Source organism: Muntiacus reevesi, chromosome 2 (assembly GCF_963930625.1).
Source record: "Muntiacus reevesi chromosome 2, mMunRee1.1, whole genome shotgun sequence".
Classification (NCBI taxonomy): domain Eukaryota; kingdom Metazoa; phylum Chordata; class Mammalia; order Artiodactyla; family Cervidae; genus Muntiacus; species Muntiacus reevesi.
Genome location: NC_089250.1, coordinates 180,677,303 through 180,697,383, shown reverse-complemented (window position 1 = coordinate 180,697,383; position 20,081 = coordinate 180,677,303). Strand labels below are relative to the sequence as shown.

At 55.7% G+C, this 20,081-nt stretch overlaps 1 protein-coding gene across 3 annotated transcripts in view; it reads right to left on the bottom strand.

The window, feature by feature from the left end:
- Positions 1 to 197: 197 nt before the first annotated feature.
- Positions 198 to 20,081, bottom strand: part of CRAMP1 (cramped chromatin regulator homolog 1) — a 44,213-nt gene continuing 24,329 nt past the window's right edge. For all 3 annotated transcript variants that reach the window (XM_065924000.1, XM_065923997.1, XM_065923998.1), the window contains exons 7-21: positions 17,091 to 17,176; positions 16,494 to 16,617; positions 15,418 to 15,499; positions 13,817 to 14,950; positions 12,558 to 12,735; positions 10,550 to 10,731; positions 10,394 to 10,468; positions 8,867 to 8,948; positions 7,862 to 7,966; positions 7,572 to 7,750; positions 6,992 to 7,054; positions 6,270 to 6,501; positions 5,389 to 5,553; positions 4,669 to 4,814; positions 198 to 3,894 (exon numbers count right to left, since the gene is read on the bottom strand). In XM_065924000.1, coding sequence (XP_065780072.1) covers positions 3,730 to 3,894; positions 4,669 to 4,814; positions 5,389 to 5,553; positions 6,270 to 6,501; positions 6,992 to 7,054; positions 7,572 to 7,750; positions 7,862 to 7,966; positions 8,867 to 8,948; positions 10,394 to 10,468; positions 10,550 to 10,731; positions 12,558 to 12,735; positions 13,817 to 14,950; positions 15,418 to 15,499; positions 16,494 to 16,617; positions 17,091 to 17,176 — 2,998 coding nt within the window. In that variant the 3' untranslated portion in view covers positions 198 to 3,729. The remainder of the gene's footprint in view (positions 3,895 to 4,668; positions 4,815 to 5,388; positions 5,554 to 6,269; positions 6,502 to 6,991; positions 7,055 to 7,571; positions 7,751 to 7,861; positions 7,967 to 8,866; positions 8,949 to 10,393; positions 10,469 to 10,549; positions 10,732 to 12,557; positions 12,736 to 13,816; positions 14,951 to 15,417; positions 15,500 to 16,493; positions 16,618 to 17,090; positions 17,177 to 20,081) is intronic.

Genomic DNA, 20,081 nt, shown 5'->3' with positions numbered 1-20,081 from the left:
AAAGTGTGCAGCTGATTCCTGGTTGGAAAAAACAAAAATAAAACATTCAGCGGTGTTGTTTCTAAATTACACTGTAGACAGTCCATCGATTCCTCTGAGATCACACCGGATGATGGCCACTTGGGCTGTTTGCAGAGTGCACAGTTAAAAAGAAAAAAGCAGAAACAGTAATTATTAGATCAAGTATTAGTATTGTATTTATGCACAATAATAAAAACAGATTTACAAGTTCAACTGGAAATTTAAACATAAGAAGTTTAACAGCTTTTATTATTTTAAATAACCAAACACCTTTTATTCCCCAAATTGGTAAAGAATAAATAATATAATTTACAATATGGTACAAAAAATAATCAGGAAGGACAGGCATTCTGCTTTATACATACACTGTATATGTATATTTATAATCTATAAAACAAATTCACATCTCAAACAAGCCGAAAACTTCAGATGATATGGCTTAACGATTACTAGAAGAAACAGCAATAATCTCTGCTTCCCAGAAGCCGGGAGCAGGCTAGCCTGCTACAGAACAGCAGGGCGGGCTGCTGTAGTGCTTCCAGGACTTGCTCCCCTCACAGGACATACAAGGTGCTGCAGGGTTAGGAGTCTGTCTGACAGCCAGGAAAGATCTGCTCTGGGTTTTTCTTTAAGACAAAAGTGCCATATTTCCTCCTAAATGCATCTGGGATAAATTTCAACGTGAAAAAGAAAAAGCAACTGCCAGTTTCCTTCTTCCATTTGTTTCAAGTGTTTTTTATTCCATGGCCTTTCTTTGCACATGTTTGGATTCAGTGGTGTGATTGTGTTAAAGATGCTATTAAACTGAAGAGACACCACCAGTAATGAGGCTGCGGTACAGAATGGAGAACAGGACTGATTTGGGAAAGCGAGTAGATCAGCCCATGAAAGGGTTCCAAATATCCCTCCACCCTGAGCAAGTACTCTACACCCAGGAGACACTGGGGAACATCAGCTGGCCTCTTTACCTTCTGAAGAATGGATTGCTCATCACTGAGTATTCACAATGAAGAATCAAGACAAAAACAACTGCCTAGGGACGGGGGCTGTTCAGTCTCACTCTTTAGGGGAGATGAGCCAGCAGAAAGATCCCTGATGACATCAGTGATGAGAGAAAGGCTTTTCTGAGACTGACCTGGTCTTAATCACAACATATTTCAACGTACAAAGGAGGCCATAAGTGCGGAAAGAGACGATCACACCTTCCACTGCAAAGGTAGAGAGAGATGCTAGAAGTGGGAGGCTTCTCCACTTGGGTCTTTTGAAAAATCCCAGCCTTGAATGTAACAGTTGTTTATTTGCGTACATATATAATTATTCAGACTGGGAGAAAACGCATCCAACATCTTAATGCTACATATGACACTACTTTCCCTTATTATGGCAAGCAAACACACCTGTCTGGTTTCTAGAGAAGCAGCATTCTCTGTAATCATGTCAGCTTCACAGGTGAGAAGAGTCAATCCTTGCCTCGGCAACCCACCTCCCCACTGCAGACAGTGGCCGGTCAGCTACCCCCATATGGAGTCTATGCACGAGACGCAGACAGGAGGTGCTGCTGAGACAAAGGCTGATCCAAATCTCCAGGGCTTTCCTCATGCTAGACATTACCAGGTGACAGGTATCCACCTCCCCACCAGACCGCCTCGGGGCGCCCCCTGATGGATGAACAGCCAGGGGTCTCTATGGTCCCCAGTGCGGTGTGTGCTGCCACTGGGCACTGCCCCCAGCATGGGTGCAGTAACGTGACTTGGCATCGCTGGTGAGCAAAGGAGAAAGCTGGTAGTGGCCTAACCTCGGCCCAGCCCACTGTAGATTGAGCAGAGTCAGATGCCCAGAGACAGATCTACTGATCTTGTTTGGCTCGATAAGGTGCTAACTTCAGGAAGCTGATACACTGATCACAACACACAAGCTAACTTAGAGATTGTGGACTCAAATACTGCTGTCTCCTCTCACAAAGCGGTGCTACGCCCCTTTCTTTCAGACCTCCAGGGGCTTGGAATGCTCTTCTCAAGGGCCCAGAGTAACTGCCCACACAGGCTTTTCCTCTGATGTCTGTGCCCAGATCCAGAGTTGAAAGAGGGAGACCCCTGACAGGCCGGAGCTCTGGGAAAGCTCGAGGCAGGAGGGAGCTGGGGAGGCGGTGGGGCTGAGTGGCCCCTCTGCAGGCACATGCCGAGGACCCTCTGCTCTGCCTTGCGTACTGGCTCAACTCTCAAGGGCAGGGGAGGAGCCAGAGGAGAGGCCAGGCTGGCTGGGAAGGTTGCCGGTCCACTGCGAGCTGGGGGGAGGTGAGGGGACAGACACAAACAGGGTGGGCTGGGCCGGATTCAAGAAGCCACACTGACTGCAGCTGCCAGGTGGAGGGTGGGCAGCGGATGGGCTGGGAGCCCAGCATCACAGCACTGGCGCCCGCCCACAAGGGGTGTGCCTGGAGGGTGGTCTGCGCCTTGGGCCCACCAAGGCCAAGGAGACAGAGGAGCCCCGTTAGCTCCACTGGGGAAAGCTTGGACACCGGACTCCCTGCTGGTCACCCGAGACGGCGCAAGGAGCACACCAGAGGGAGGTGGATTTCGGCGCATTCTGACTGTGCCCGATGTCTGATCCCTGCCTGGATTCCCGGAAGGGACAGAAAGAAGGAAGAGAAGCAGGAGACCATGAGGCAAAGTGCAAGCAAAGGACTGTATACGTGCACTTGGGCATACTCTGCACTGACGTCAACAAGAGGAAGAAAGAACTTCCCCTGCAAAGGGCATCTGTCCAAGACGCCAGGGAGGAAGGTGTCAAAGAGAGTCAAGGTCATCAGGAAGGTCTAATCTGTAGTCAAACGAGTGCTCAGGGGTCCCCTGGTGAGAGAAACATCTCAGGTCACTGAGAAGAAACCTGCAGATGGATGCGGGGAAGAAACCAACTGAACAGGGACCTGTTCTTCCAATGTCTCCACCGTCTAATTCTTAAAATACAAGAACAACATTTTCTGACCAGCTTAGCAGGAAGTTCACACAGCCCACAGAAGACATGATTCTCTTCCCCGCCTGTTGAGTCAGTCAGGACAAAAGCCCAGATGAGGGAAGCGCTAGGTGGAACCAGGATTTCTAGAGAGACAGCACTCAGCATGCTGCCTGGGACCCTCTGCTGCCCTGTGATCGGAGTGTCCCCTGTAGTGTCTGCCGTCATGGTGCAGACACCACCAGGCAGAGTCAGGCCACACCCCGCTGTCTGGCTGCAGGGACAACCACCGGAGCACAGCAAGGATTTGGCAGAGAGGAGGCAGCAGTGGCCTGGAGCCTCCCTGCAGAAAGCAGGAGGTCATAGCTCCCCAAGTCACAACGATGAAAGCCAGGTCCAACGCTCCGTCCTCTTGAAAACAAACCCCTAAACGTCCAATACAACCAACAAGGTGGAAGTATGGGCACCGTACAGACCCTGACCCACGCCCCTGCCATGGGTGGCTCAACCCCACTGCCACAGCTGATGCTGGCCGGACTCCACACATCCTGGCCCCACTCCTTGGCCGGCAGGATGGGGCTGGTGTGCACATCATGCGTCCTGGGTGCTGAGATGCCTCTGCTCAGGCTGTCTCCAGGAAGTCCCAACTTGACCTGCGTTTCCTCCCGTCTGAAGACAGTTCCCCCAGACACTTGAGGACCACCAACCCGGTCCACTGCCCTCGTAGCCCCCAGCTGCCTCCACCACGAGGCACTGTCACTGGGACAGGTCAGTGACTGGGGGGCCGCCTCCCCCGCCGTCAAACAGAGCCTCCCGGCGGCTGGGCTCGGCAATGGACAGCTCCTGGGCCAGGTCGTTGAACCGAGAGATGTAGTCAACGCTGTTCTCGTTCATCATGCACACCAGCTGCGAATCCACAACCTGCAGGCGGGGACAGGGAGGTCTGTCAGCAGGTGGCTGGACACCACGGCCGGACTGCAGTGCGCATCCCTCCACAGTGAGAGTTAAGAGTCCCCCTAGGAGCCACCTCACACGGCCCCGAGCTCCAGGCACAACCTCAGCGTCGTCACTGTGAACCTTGCTCTGTGAACAAGTGACACTGCCCGGCGGTCGGGTCAGAGTGGCAGGTCTCCCACCCACATGAGACTTCTGGGAGGATGGTCAGTGGCCAGAGGGGCAGAGAGGGGGCAGTAGCTTGGTTCTACTCCAAGGCTGCCTGAAGGAGGTACAAGTGGACGACGGAGTTTGCATGGATGTGCGTGACACACGCATTCTGAGGCAGGGTATGCGGGCAAGTGCGGGAGCCAGCCATGTAAAGACCTGAGGGAAGCATGCCTGTAAGAAGAAACAGCAGGTGCAGAGGCCCTGTGGGAGCAGCCAGCTATTCAAGAAACAGAAAAGATGGTGGAAGAGATGAGTGATGCAGAGAGTGGAGGGGAAGACCTGAGTGTACAGCGGGGCCTCTGGTGTCAGGACAGGGTCCTTTGGGCAGAGCCAGTCCTGGCTGGACCAGACAGTCGGCCACATGAGGATGGGGACTCTGACCAGTCCGCTCAGGGCCTGCAGCAGTGCCTGGTCCCCTAGAGGCCCCACTTGGCACTCTGTACTGGTTTCTTCCTGCAGATGGGCTGCAGGAGCCTGGCAAGTCTGGGGTGGCGGCCAGTGCTCAGACTCGGGGTGAGGCCAGGCGCTCACCTCAGCAACGTCGGCCAGGGACCGGGACACAAAGGAGTCTCGAGAGTTCCCGTCCAGCAGGCTGGGGCCCAGCAGGGAGGTGCCACTGCTGGTTCCGACAGGGGTGGGCAGCATCTTCCTGCTCTTCTCCGGGGAGATGAAGCTCGCTGCACGGAGGGAGAAGAGGCCTGAGCTGCTGGGCCTGGACCCACCAGGCATCTTGCCGCTCACACATACACAGCACTCTGGATGGAGGTGTCAGGCTGCACCTGCTCTGCCTCCCGTGGTGAGCCCTGGAGGGTCCACCGCAGCCCAGGGATGTGTCACCGTGTCCCATGGTGTGGTCACCACCCCACCTCCATGGGAGCTTGTTTTCAAGTCTCACAACTTCTCTCTGATGTTGTGAACTGCTCCCTGTGACTATCTGAGCAGGAAACTCGTGGAGAGGACTGGCTCCCCAGTGCCACCCAAGCCCCCTCTGTTCTGGGCTGCCGGGTGTCGTGCCCTCCCTGGTGCTGACCCGGCTCGCCAGGGTCCAGCCTGCGCCGTGCCGAGCCGGGTGTACACCCTGGCCACTCTCTACAAGTGCAAAGTGTGCGGGTCCCAGACCTGCCACGGAAGCGCCTCGGCAGGAGACGGAAGCCGGCAGGTCTTCTCCTGACATCTCCTTCCCGACACATGAGCTCCCACTGCCGGGGTGTCCCGATGCCAGCTCTGTGCAGCCGGCGCCCTCAGACTCACCGAACAAGCTGCTGAGGGACGAGTCCGTGGGATCGCTAGGGCACCACTGGGGGTCGTGGGTGGGAGAGGCGATCCAGTCTGGCTGGGGGCTGCTGGATGGGGAGGGCAGGCTCTTGGAACTGTCGCTGCCATTCAGTTTTGCTGGAGAGAGGGGGACTCCTTCACCTGTCAACCAAAGTTTGGGGTCAGACACCATGTGGGGTGAATGGCTGAGGCGGCACGGCATGTGCAGCTGAGCTGGGAGGTCCAGGACCCCGCTAGGGCCCCCCAACAGCAGGGACATGCACCCATCATCAGACACTGACACTGGCCACAACAGACAGAGGCAGGCCCCATGCTGAAGGTGGCACCTGAACCCTCCTGCTACTGCCGACAACAGTTCTGCAAGATGCCTGCTGTCCCCAACGCCCCAGGGAGGGGAACACGCTCAAAGGGGCCAGTCACTAGCCCCTGGTGATGTCCTGCCAGCCGCTAACACAGCTCTGAATCCACGGCTGGACTTGACCAGCGTGCCAACCGCACTGCGTTCTGTGGTGCCATCTCCGGGAGCTGGGGAACCAAAGCCCAACTCCTCCTAGAACCTGCCAGCCAGCAGGCATCACCCCAGTTCAGAGCCAGTGAGGAGACGGCCTGCCTGACCCCCAGGCCAGGGACGCCACGTCAGTCCCTCTGTATCCCAAAGCCCGGGCAGTCACTCCAGACCACCATGGCTCAGGCCCCGCCCCCATCAAGGCTGGTGGCGCCTCACAGACGCAGAGGCTCAACGACCAGAAGGAGAGCTGAGCTGGACAACAAGGTGCCCAGAAGCGGCAGTCAGGTGGGAGGTCAGTTCCCCGAGGGAACCATGCCTGGGAGGCTGGCAGTGGCGCCTGTGGGCTTACCGTACTGGCCAGAGCTGATGGCGATCTCAATGATGGAGTCACTGATATGTGTGGCAGGCTCTCCCTGCGAGAGCACGTCCTCAGGTGGGCCGGGCAGGGAGATGTCCAGCAGGGCAGAGACATTAGGCGGGGAGAGTCGCGTGCTGGAGGCGTCCGAGGGGGGCAGCGGTGTGGAGAGCCCATTGTGGACAGGGGCCTTGGATAGCTCAGACAAGGAGAGAACAGGTGGGTTCTGTGGAGACAGGCACTGTTGAGACATGACGGAGCGCAGCCGTATCGAGGCGCGAAAACCAACCAGGCCCTGCAGAGCAGCAACTGAGGACGGGGACAGCAAGAGGCAGAGACCCCAGCCGCTTCACACTCTCCCCCAGGAAACACCCCTGGGGAGTCACCACCCCCGGGAACCCTGGGGGACCGTAGAGTCGAGAGGTCGAGCAAAGGTGGCCTGGATCTGCTTCCACCCCCAGCTGATGAACTCTTCTCCGTGACTCAGTAAACCTAAGTCCCTGCAGGATTGTGTCTCAATCAGCCAGCTTGCAGAGGGAAGTTGGCAGCCTGAGATGGGAGCCATGTGTGCATGATCGAGGCAGGTACAGGGAGGCATGGCCACCGGGCATCACGGGGAGGAAGTCTGGGCCCACGAGCAGGACCACAAGGTGGGACTTGGCGCTCCCCGGGGTGTGGGACAGCTACTTTGCTCAGCAGTCAGCAGTACACTCTACCTGGAAACCGTCGGCCATTGGCTCCTGCCTCGAGGGGACGCTGATGAATGGGTCACTTGTGGCCTATAGCAATACAAGGAACACACCAGTGAGTGCTGGCCAGCCAGTACCAGGCTCCCAGGGGAGCCGCTCCAGCCCACAGCTCCTCACAGGCAGAAACCGCTCCCTGGGGGGCAAGAAAGCCCGCTGCTCTCAGAAAGCGCCCCCCTGCACCTCCCCAAACTGAAGACCATTTGTCAGTCCACAGACAACTCGCCACAGCAAGAGGTCGAGCTCGTGGTACCCAGGCAGGTCTGGCTCTGTGGTCCTAATGGGCCGCCTGCAGAGCAGGGGGCCAAGGCAGCGCTCGAGTGGCTGGGAGTCCTGGGCTTGTCACCTGTTCTGCCTCTGTCCACAGCTCGCCCACTGTGCCACGTGGCCTCACTCAGGCCCCGGCCTTCCTGTTCAGTGACCTCCTGCCTCCAGAGCAGAGCTGGAGTCCCACACCCTCACCCTGTGGCCGTGACTCTCAGGGACTGGACCCTGACATGCCACCCCTGGAGCTGGTGGCAGCTGGGAGAAGCCCTCTATACACACTCACCCCTACAGCTGGGAGGGGGTCTTCATTCTGGTGGTGGCCGGTGGAGTCCGGCCCCGTGACAGCTGCCGTCACCTCATCTGAAGACAGCGGGGTGATGCCAGACAAGCCATCCGTGTCCAGGACTGGCAGGGGGCTCTCAGGGATGATGCCAGCACTTTTAGCTGCTAAGTCGATAGCACCTGGAGAAGGAGCAACGTGCAAGCCTCTGCTCTTGTGACACCCGACGTCCACATGGAGGGGACCCCCACATGTAGGCCTTGTGTGCATGTCAGGCAGAGTCGCAGACTTACTGGCCAGGGGGCCTGTGGCCTGTGGGGGGAGGACCTTGGGCACGATTGGCCGGGACACAGCTGCTTTGGCCAGGGAGGACTGGACGGGCCGGAAGGAGCCTCTCCCTGTGAGGATGATAGCAGAAGCAGACAGGTCAGCCGCACAAGCCAACAGCTGCTGGGCATGCAACGGGCTGCACACACTCCCTTCCAAGCAGTCTCCTCCACGGCCACGGCTCCAACCAGAGCTGAGCTGAGCTGGAAACCACTGAACGTCAACACTTGACAACTTGGGGAAGTCAGCAGTCACAGAGGGCCCCAGTGGGCAGAGAGCACTGTTGCCTATGACAGCGGCACCACTGCGCCTCCTGGGGGCTGCTGAATGGCTGTGGTCATGGCTGTCATCCCCAGGAATAGCCCTTTAAGGGTCCTTGAGCTAAGTCATAGGTTCCTCTGAGGTGGTGAGAGACTCAGATCTAGGGCCAAAATTCTGTCTTTTCCACCTAGCTCATTCCTGGCAGGCATTCTGCCATTGAAAAGTAGGTGTGAGAAAAAGCCATTGACTGCTGTCTGGATCTTGGGAAATGAAGACCAATAGGATAAAGCATGGAATATATGCTTCACTGAAGGAATCTCACTACAAAAGATTCACTTCAGAGAGCAGGGGCCCCTCTGAGCTTGGGGGAGCACAGAGCGTGACTCATGTACCCCACTAAACTCCTGAAGACATCATGGACAGGGTGGACAAGAGACCCTTCTCTAAAGTGAACTGAGCACAGCACCCCGTCCAGGGCCACGTGAGCCCACCTGGGGAGGAAAGTGCCTGCAAACCACTGGTCAGCAGCCCACACCTGCCTGCCCACACCACTGCCTGGGCCCATTGCAGCTGCACCCCCTGCGTGCGTTGACAGAATGGACCCAGCAAAGCCTGGAAGGTAACTCAGAGAGCCACGGGGACAGACGCCTGTGTTCTCCAAGTCAGGGCCGCGAGGAAAGGAAAGCTTCCCGAGGAGCCGCGGTGCCCACCGGTCACAGAGGAATTCGACAGGATGGAGAAGGAGCAGACGTTGTGGGACTGGTTTTCAGATGGCCTTGGAAGCAGCGTCCTCTGTGGAGAGAAACCAGGAAGGGTGGTCCCCGTCAGCTGCGAGCAGCAGGCTCAAGCCGACGCTGCTGGCTGTCGACGTCAAACGCTGAGCTTCAGCCAGCAAGGCCGGAGGCGCGGCAGCCCTGGGGGCGCAGAGGGCCTCCCTGGGCTCTGCCAGGCACCTTGAGCCGGTGCACTGGCTGTCCATGAGGTGAGAGGCCCAGGATCCCTGGCCAGCCCTGCGCCTCTTTGAGAGGGACAGGCAGGAGGACCAGCAGGCTCTGGCCGTGTGGTCTCTGTTACGGCTACTCGTGTCCACCCGTTGCTGTGAGAGCAACCGCGCACAGCAGGGAAATGAGGGACTGGGGCTGTGTGCCAGCGCAACTCGTACAAAAACCGTTAAGTGAAGGAACCACAAATGAAGTGTGATTCCATTTATGTGAAATGTCCAGAACAGGCAGCTCCCAAGAGACAGGAAGTGGCTCCAGGGTTGGGAGGGGGCGGTGCAGGTAAGGGGTTCTGTTTGGGGCATGAGAAGGTTCTCAGATGACGCAGCAGGAGGGCTACATAACCCCATGAACATGCTAAAAACCCTGAACTGTACGCTTTAAACGGGCAAGCTTCGTAAGTATCAATAAACTTGTTGACAAACAACACAAAGTAGCCACGGGCAGGCAGCAAGGGCATCCTGGCTGCGACACTGGACTGCAGCGCGTCCTCCAAGCCAGGAAGTGTCTATGTATTTAACCAAAAACACTAAAAATTAAATGCCCCAATGTTATATCAGGCTGCACAAAAAACATGGGGCACTTAGAATACATCTTCCTTTCTGAGGTCTGTGATGCAATGCCTCATTCCTAAATAAATTAATTCCAAAAGAGGAATAGATTTCTGCATCTAGTAAAAGGAGAACTATGCATTAATTCACAAACATTCATCAATTTCCAAGCCTACAGTTCTTTCAGTGCCACCTCCTTCATCTTGTCACCTCCACATAAAAACGCCCCCTTTCTCCTGTGCCTTTCACACCCAGCTCTCCCCTGTGGGTCTGCAGGCCACGTCCAAGGGTGCTCCCAGCTTCATGATGACAAGCCTAGGGGAGGTCTGGCCTCCTGCCGACCCATAAACCTTGCCAACTGCTTCCATTGATGTGTTTATAAATAGATGTTCTGAGAGCCTCAAATATAGTCCAATCTCAGACATTCTTGGAACCCAAATCCCTAGAACTTTCTTTTCCTTTAAGCAGTTTTCATGCTGTGCTGAGACTGCCTTTATTTTCAGGTACAGTTACGATCGCTGTGACTACTCTATCTATCCTAATTACTAATAAGGAGAAGGAAAGGATAAGGACTTCCTCACTTCACATGGAAACCTGAGACACAGGAGAACACCAGCGTGTCCTGAGCAACCTGGCCGGCGGGATGGGCCAGCCCTCAAGGAGGCATGCAGGTGGGCGGGGTGCTGACCTGGACCACCAGCGGCTTCCGCAGGTGCCGGTTCCGCAGCTTCCTGGGCTTTGGCAGGAAAAAGTCCGACTGCATCTGTGGGGAGACAGTGCTGGGCTCAATGCGCCCTGTCCGTGGCCTGGTGGCCTGGCAGCCAGGGGGCAGGGCCCCACTTACACTGATGGAGCTCAGGTGCTGCCGGAACGTCAGCTCTGTCTCCTTGTTGGGAAAGAAGAGCTTCCCATGCCGGCTGTTGGGCGGCAACGTCGTTGGGACGGCAAAAAGGCCACCATCTGAGTCGCTGCTGCCCGTGCTGGCGGGACTGGCCACCAAGAGGGGCCTCGGAGGGTTTCTCAGACCTAGAGACGGAGAAGGGAGATGACAGCAGTACTCCCCGAGCACCACCACCAGTGCAGAAGGGCGTCCACCGGGAAGAAAATCAGAAATGAATTCTTGACAACCCTATCTGCTGTCCATGGAAGAAATCTCCTGTATATCCATCCTGTAAGAAGCTGCTTTTCTCCTTCTCTCCCTGAAATTCTGGTCCTCACCAAGTAATTACATCAGAGTTTTCCTAGACCTCTGCTGACCTCAGTGGAAGGGCAGATGCACCTTTCGAGTCATTCAGTCTAGACCAGAGGTCAGAAAATGCTCTCTGGACACGGCCAGACAAGAAGTCAGCCTTGAGTACACAGTCTCTGCTGAACTCAGCACAAAAGCAGCCACAGACAACCTGTGAGCCAGTGGCCATGTAAATAAAATAAAACTTCATTTACAACTTGATTTAAGTAAAGTTTACAATAAAACTTTATTTACAACCAGCAAGCTGTGGACCATGGTCCGCTGATCCTCTTGGTCTCAGTCTGATTGTACAGAAAAAAGACCCAAAGATAAAAGAACAAAATATTTATGAACTACCATTTGGGGACTCCGGGCTTCCCACATGGCACGGCAGTAAAGAATCTGCCGGCCCATGCAGGAGACTCAAGAGATGCGGTTTCGATTTCTGGGTCAGAAGATTCCCTGGAGGAGGAAATGGTCAACCACTCCAGCATTCTTGCCTAGAGAATGCCATGGACAGAGGAGCCTGGCGGGCTGCAGTCCATGGGGTCGCCACAGTCGGCCATGACTGAGCAACTGAACATCATTTGGGGACTCTGCTGTTTTCATCACAGCCGCTACTGCAGCTTATTTCATGGAAGAGATGGGTCCCCTTTCTTTGTTCTTTATTTGCAAATCTGTGAGGCTGAATCGACACACACTGAGTCCAGAGACCGTATCTTCCCAATGCCTATCAGGATTCTAGAACTGCAGGTGCCTTGGGCCAGAAGCATCCTCAATCAAGGGAAAATGTGGGTATTTAAGAGTTCACAGAATTACAAAACTGAAGCCCAGAGAGAAGGTGGAGAAGATCACACAGCCTACCTGCTGGCACCACCCTGGTGCACCTCTGATGAACGTGCCTCTGCCCTGAGGACAATGGGCTCAGAGCCTGTGGCTGCCCCACAGGGACCACAGCCAGGAGAAGGACCAACACCAGGAGGGAAACAGAAAACACGACAGCAGGAGAAGGGGACCTGACACTCCACCAGCTTCATTCTTTACAATTCATGCAGAATGAGCAATTCCAGCCACGACAATGTATTTTTTCTAATAAAAATAGTAAGTAAATCGACGCCTTAGCGAAATGGGTTTTGTCTGTCCTGGGGTTTTATGTGCCACATAACCGAATATGAGACCCTGAACTTAAATTACTTCACAGACACACCTGTGGACCAGCAGGTAAGCCTGTCTTGCTTTCCAAGATTTGTGTTCAGCTGTTCGGGAATCCCTTAACTGAAGGCCTCACTATTCTTTCAGAGGAAAAGAAAAGCAGCCTTTGTAAGACTCAGAAAGAACCAGCCCTCCTCAGGCTCTAAGCCACCAGTTCAGCAGGACACAGAGGCTGCAGGTGACCTCAGAAGGCAGGTCCCCCAAGGTGAACAAACTGGTCAGGGTCCCCCACATCTCGTGTTGGCTCCCACACCCAGTGCCCCAGGGCTTTTGTGCTGGGCCCTGCTCTCCCCCTCTCCATGAGGCGGTGGTGAGTTCTGTACCCGCACACCATCCACCAGCCTGTGGCCAACACAGTGGAGCCCCCAGGCCCCTGCAGGCCCAGCACCGCATGTGACCAGTCGAGCCTCACCTGAAGAGCAAGGTACAGAGCTGGGCGAGAAGGTCTTGCTGTGGCGGAGGGCAGCCTGGTTTCGGGGGCAGCGCGGGCTGCGGGAGCTCATGGTCACCACCTTTCCTGGAGGTGTTGTTGACTGCTCCTCCTGGGCGGGCCTCACAGAGGCTGTGGAGCCAGTGTTCGTCTCTGGAGCCTGGGACAGAAACGGGCCAGCACATGGACCAACTCGGCACATGGACGATGCTTCTGGACCAAGTGCCCGGGGCAGAGGCACAGAAACACATGAGTGTGGAGGGACAGCAGAGGGCCAGAGGCCACACGCCATGACACACGCTCAGCACCCCAGGCCCCCAGGCAAAGAGCCGCTGTCCTCTGGGAGCCCTCTGCCTTCACTGCCAGGCTGTTCCCTGCAGTTGACAAGAGGGGACGCCGAGTGGCAAGTCACAGGGACTCACCTTCTTAAAGCCTCTTCTGTGAGTCAGAGAAAGGAAACACAAGAATAATTTCTAAAGCTAAACACAAGTACGGCCCAAGAGCCCTCTGCTGAGTCAAAACCCCCACCTCAGGGTTTCGTGGGCCTGCCCGAGGCCACAGCCTCCGCAGGCGCGGCTGCCACTGAGTGCCCGGGCCCCCACCACACGGGCACCCCTTCCGCTCACCACGCCCTGTGACTTCACCGCCCCGGCCCCCAGCACCACTGCTCTCCTGCCAGGAGAGCTGACACTTCCGGCCCACGTGGGGCTCTGCTCGCTGGCCTTGGCAAGGCCCAACCGACAGGGCGCCCTTTCCCAGGGCCATCACAGCCACTGCTCCCCAAGCAGGAGCCTGGCGAGGAACCGCAGACCACTCCAACCAGCCACCTCCCAGGCAGCTGCCCACCAAGTCCCCAGGACACACTCCACCCAGCCCAGCCCCCACCCAGCTCTGCCCCCTGCACCTTGGCTGTGCCCTGACCGTGCCCCCAGGAAGGCCTTTCCCAAGCACACTGAAACCTGAGCTGTTCCCAGCTCCAGGCCACGCTGCCCCCGTGCCCCCATCTGATGCTTGTCCCCGTGGCCCACACATTCAGGCACAGTGGCCTCCCCGCAGCTGGGGAGCCCCGCAGGACAGGACGAGGGCCTGCACCACAGGGCACCAGGGCCCTGACTGCCTACCCTGTGTACCCCACCCTACTCCAGGGAACCACAGGCCAGCCCTGGACCAGCTCCTCTGGGAGCCCCTGGGTCCCGACCAACTTCCCCGAGGCCAATCCCCGCTCTCTGAACCTCACTTACCAGTCGGGGGTTGACCTCAGTGGAGATGAGCTTCAGGAGGCAGCTGAGAAGGCGCTGCTTGTGGAAGGCGGCGGGCGGTGGGCTGGCGTGGGGTCCTGAGGCGTCTGGGCCCAGCACCGCCAGCCAGTCGTATTCCAGCTGCAGCTTGCTGGGCTTGCCCATCATGAGGTAGACTTCAGCCAGCGTGAGGCTCTCGGAGGTCTGCAGGTTCCAGCCCTCCTCGCGCAGTTGCTGGGCCAGCCGGCTGGCCGGGACGTCCTTCGGAGGCTTGGTGGCAGGCTGGCCCTGAGGCGGAGGATCTGAGGGGCTCACCTTCTCCTGAGGCTCCTCCGCAGGTGCGTCTGCCAAGTCTTTAGTGCAGACGTCTGGCTGGAGCCCGGGGCTGGGCTGAGGCTCCGGGCCAGGCGGGCCACAGATAGGGGATGGGGCCCTGGCCCGGCTGAGGTCAGCCCCCTCTGTGACACGGGCCTCTGGGGAGGGCCAGGCTACGGGCCGCGGTTCCACACGGTGGCCCTGCTCGGGAATGATGAGGTCCTGGCAGGACTTCATATAGCGGGGGAAGGGGTCCAGCAGGGACAGCTCGTCCTCCAGATCTGGGAGCTGGCTGCAGGCACACACTGGCGCCCCGGGCTCTTGGGCGGGGCCGTCCCCGCCCTCTGCAGCGGCAGCTGCTGGGGTCTTCTCAAGTCGTCCCCCAGCATCCTGCAGCCCCGGGGGGAGCCTGTCGGAGGCGTCTGGGCTGCTGAAACTCGTGGCAGCCCCCTCCCCGGGGGCACTTTCTGGGGAACTCTCCCCGGAGCTCTGTGAGGCATCGGTGGAGGGAGGGGGCCGCCCCCCGGCCTTGGCCTCGGAAACGGCCCTGGGGCACTTCAGCTGGCCCCTGGCCGTGCCCTGCCCGCTCTGGATGCCCAGGATCTGGGCTGGGGGCAGCGCGTGGGTGTCCTTGGCGCTCTGCTTGCACCGGCCGCCCTCCTGCCAGTGCACCGTGCAGAAGGCCTTGGAGTGCACCACTCGGGCCACACCTGGCAGCGGTGTCAGGGTGCAGTTCTCGCCCGGGAACAAGTGCAGCGCCACCTTCTCCTGCGACGGCTCCGAGAACGAGTCCTGCAGCTGCCGCTCCTCCAGCGTCTTCCGCTGAGTGCACCATCAAGGATCCACCCGTGATAGCTCGTGCCCCCAGGCCACTGGGCCTCGGGGAGACAGGAAAGGCACTGCTTTCTGTAGGGGCCCCAAACCCATCACCATCCTCTCTGCTGGGGACGGCGCAGGACATGAAGATGGAGAGCTAACCTCAGTCATTTCCCTCAACCTGCTGGCAGGGGTGCCTTGGCCACAGCCCCTGGGCCACACGGCAGCCATTCAGGCATAGAAGGCTATTGTGCCACGAGTTCTCACACCACGAGGAAGCCACAAAGGGGGCTCAGACCTCAAGCCCAGAGGACGAACGGCTGTGGGTTTTAGTTGTGTTCCACACCACCCCATGGCCCAACTGCTACACCCCAGGGCTCTGCTGCCAAGCCAGGACTGAGAAGGAGATGCCTCCGAGTCTCAGGCAGCAGGTGCTGTGGGGTCTAGGGGTTGTTTCACTAAGAAAAAGATACGATTCGCACTTCATGAAGTGCCCACTTCTGCTTCAGGAACTCAATGAGGCTGGAGACCTTCCGATGTAGCTCCACGATCATCCTGCGAAGAACGACAGAGGCAGGGGCTGGGACGTGCAGGGCCTTCTGGGAGTCCTGGAGGCTGTGGCAGCAAGATGCCGTCGGGCTCTCTAGGCCCGAGTCACAGTGTCCCTGCAGAGCCCCTGGCTTCTTTTCTAACACCAACCCTTTAAACTGAGAAAACTGGAGGCCCATGTGAAACTGCAAGAAGTAAGAGAACCCAAGCGCCCTTTACAGGACGAGGCCTCAACCAGGACAGGGCCTGGCACAACGGCCCTTCTCCTACCAGCTCCTTCAGGGGTCAAAGAGTGGGTGCAGCCTTAATGAAGCCCAAGAAAATAAAAATACGCATGGGAGGAAAGAAGTCCTGATCCAGGCTATGACACAGATGAGCCCTGAGACCAGATGCTCACTGAGGTCAAACAGAAAGGACCCACAAACAGTTCCGCTGATGTGAAACATCCAGCACCGGTGAATCTACAAGGACCAGTGTAGGGAGGCTGGTGGGGCCTGGGGAAGTTGCAAGGGGATGGGGAGTGAGTGTTAGGTGGGCATGGGGTTTTCTCTTGGGTGAAGAAAATTTCTGAAACTAGAGAGAGGTCACGTATGTACAACACCGTCAAGGTGCCCAATGCCCTGAACTGGGCCCTTAAAAAAAGTTCACAGTTAATATACAAAATAATGAGAACTGGAGAATGACCCAACCCTGGGTGTCCAGTGCCAGACACACATCAGAGACATGGCAGGAGAAAAAAGGGAGCGGGTCTTAGGGAAAGAGGCGGGAAGACCCTGAAGCTGTTGGTCTGTGACCTTGCGATGCATTCACACCCACTCTAAGCCTGCAAAACCCCAGCCAGAGAGGTAAACGCAGCCCTGGTGTCCGAGGACCTCATGCTGAGGCAGCCCTCACGCGACCCTCAGGTGGAGCCAGGGCACCGGGTGGCTGCTGCTCCCCCAGGGGCTCCTCTAGCCCTGTCCCTTGCAGCTCACTCCCCTCTAAACATCGAGCACCTCACCTGAGCCGTGGGTTCTGGGCAAGGCTCTGCACGCGGGCCCAGGCGTGGTTGTTCCGTGGCTGGAGCTCCACAGGGACCCTCAGGGGCAGGCGCACTGGCTTCTGGTCCTCTTCGTCACTCAGGCCTGCGACAGAGGGGACTTTAGCGCCATCTGTGCGGGCACAGATGGACCTCGACGATGAGGTGAAGCTCTTGGTCAGACCGCTAAGGTGCCCAGAAAGGAGGAGGGGCAAGCAGCCCTGGGGAAAGTTGGAGGGGGTAGGGCAAGGAGCGGCTCTACATTTGCCACAGCCGCAGCACTCCCACCATGCCAGGCCCTTGGCCCAGCCACAGGAGACTCGCCCTGACACCTAGGATGTGCCATCTCAGGACAGCTGGGGCTTCAGAGCTGGACTAGATGCCTGAGTGGACACACCACTGTGCCTGAAGTTGCGATCCAGGAGTGGATCACCCAGGCTCGGCCACCACGGGACGCCGTGGGACGTTTCCAGCTCAGGCTGGAAATCACTAAACGCAGCCGTCCAGCAAGCCTCCCCAACGGGAACGGGTCCTCAACGCCTGGCCTGGCCCACCCCAGCGGAGCTGCGTCTGACATACCATCAGGGTCACAGAGTTTCTTCAAGGCACGGCACATGGGTGCTTTGATCCGCAGGTTCCTCCCTTTGTACCGGACTGTGGTGGCCCTGGGAGAGGGGTGGAAGGAGCGCTGAGGCCTCAGAGTAGAGTCACTCCCACCCTGTGAAGTAATGGAGGGTGGAGCCCCTGGCCTCCGGGGCTTGTGCTCAGCCCCGTAAGGGGACCCCTGCAGAAGCTCCTGGGGCTGCAGGCAGGTGGACGTCACACGACAGATGACAAGGCTGGCCTGGACCTCCCTGAGCAAGCAGCTGGCCACAAAAGCGGCGCCCACCGCTCAGGACGCATCTGCCCTTCTGCCTGGTGACCACGAGCACCCGCCACCTCCCACCCAACAGCCCGCTCCCTGGAGGCCCCCTCCCCTCCTCTGTCCCAGAGCAGATGGGCTCACCCACCTCTACGTGACCTCTCAACCCACCCCACCTCTATGAGTCAGGAACGTCACTCAGGCCTCTGCAAACCACACTGGGGGTCGAGTGGAGGCTGGGGCCCTGGAAGCCAGCAGGTGGGGGTGCTACATGCTTGTGCTCCCCGCACTGACCTGCAGCAGGCCCAGAATCAGTGGGGCCTGCCCAACACATGTCATAGCTGTGGATGACTCTCTCTCTGAATACTGCTGTGGCAGCAATTTATACAATGTTCAAATTACATAAAGAAATACTACTACTAATGAAAGAAAAATAAAAGCCACAAAAAATAGCTCCTTCTGAAAACACACTTGGTATGCTTTGGTAATACTCAATAAAGGTAGATTGTCTTCAAGACTGCAGCCAAACAAGGTGGGCCAGACAATTATGAAAGATTGGGGGTGATCAGGAAGGTCCCTGCAGCCTCTATGTTCTTGCTCCACTTGAAAACAGGAAATCACAAACGACGTGTCTTGGCTAGATAATATAATATATTATTTATCCAAATAAAACCACCACAAGACTCTGCGGAGCAAGTCCCTAAGAAAAGGCATTGGCCAGCCACCCAATGGTTGGTGAACAAACATAGGTTTATGTTTTACAAAAGGTTTAAGGCTGATATCTATTGCTTTTATGACTGTTTTGGTTTTTTACCTATTTTAAAAATTGAACTATGATATTGTATTAGTTTCAGAAGCATAGATACTGAACACAGTTCCCTCTGCTGCACAGTAACTCCGTATTTCTTTCTTTTACATATGGTACTGTCTATCTGCTAACCCCCAACTCTTAACTTCTCTCTCCACCCCCTCACCCTCTGGTACCTGTAAGTTTGTTTTCTACATCTATGAATCTGTGTCTGTTTCGTAAATAAGTTCATTGGTATTATTTTTCACATTCCACCAATGGACATGAGTTTGAGCAAACCCCAGGAGAGAGTGGAGGACAGGGAAGCCTGGAATGCTGCAGACCAGGGGGTTGAAATGCTGGACACGACGGAGTGACTGAACAAGTGTCAGTACATGTTCCGCCTATAATCTCTGCTAGGAGCTTTGCAGTGCTGTGCCTTGTATTTGCGTTTTTAGCCACTGTGAGTCTGTTCTTGTCTATGGCGTGAAGGCGTGCCCTAACCTCGCTGATCTACATGTGACTGGCTGCCCAGCTGTCCCGATACCACTCGCTGAAGAGACTGTCTTCTTGCACTGTGCACGCTTGCCTCCTTTCTGAAAGGTCAATGGACCAGAGGTGTATAGGTTTACTTCTGGGCTCTCCATTCTCTCCCACTGATCTGTCTTTACAGATCTGTCTTTACATGAAGACCATACACCGTTTGGATTACTGTAGCTTGGCGGCGTTGTCTAAAGCCTGGGAGGGTTATGCCTCTAGCTTTGCTCTTTTCTCTCAGGACTGCTTTGGCAGTTCTGGGTCTTTTTGGTTTCATACAAATTTTAGGATTACTTGTTCTCATTAGGTGAAAAACATCATGGGTAATTTTATAGGGATCACATTAAATCTACAGATTGCTTTGCACAGTATGGCCACGTTAACTATATTAATTCCTCCACTCCAAAAGCATGGGATATCTATTTCCTTGAATCATCTTTGATTCCCTTTATCAGTGTTTTACAGTTTTCAACATAGAAATTTTTCACCTCCCTGGTCAGGTTTATTTCTAAAGTTTTAATTTTTTTTTATCCAATGTTAAGCATGATTTTACTCTTTCTACCCTTGACCTTAACCAAAGACTGAGAAGTTATTTTTACTCTTTCTGGTATTTCAGCGTAAAGAAATGGTACAGATTTCTGTGTATTAATCTTGTGTCCTACTATGTTACTAAATTCACTTTATAAGTTTGGGTGGCTTTTGCGTGGAGTCTTTAGGGTTTTCTATATAGAGTCATGTCATCTGCATATGATGACAACTTTACCTCTTCCCTTCCAGTCTGGATGCCTTTTCTTTCTTTTTCCTGTCTGACTGTTGTGGCTACGAGTTCCAATACTTTGTTAAATAGACGTGATGACAGTGGGATCCTTGTCTTCTTCCAGAAGTTAATAGGAAGGCTTTCAGCTTCTCGTCATTCAGCATTATGTTGGCTATAGGTCTGTCAAGATTGGTTTTTATTACGTTGAAATGTTTCCTCCATACCTACTTTGGTGAGAGTCAAATGCTTTTTCTGCATCTATTTGAGATGATTGCATGGTCTTTTCTTCTGCTGATGTGGTTAACCACACTGACTGACTCACATGTGTTGAACCATCCTAGGGAACCTGGGACAAATCCAACGTGATTATAGCATGTGACCTTTTATATGTGTTGTTGGATTTGGTTTGCTAATATTGTGCTGAGAGATTTCCAGCTGAATTCATCAAAGATACTGGCCGGTCATCGTTTTTGGTATTGGCCTAGATTTTGTATCAGGGTGATGGTACATTCACAGACTGACTTTGGAAGTGTTTCCTCCCGTCAGCCCCCTGGAAGAGTATGAGAAGGATTAATATAAGTTCTTTGCAAGCTTGGCAGAATTCTCCAGTGAAGCCGTCAGTCTGGG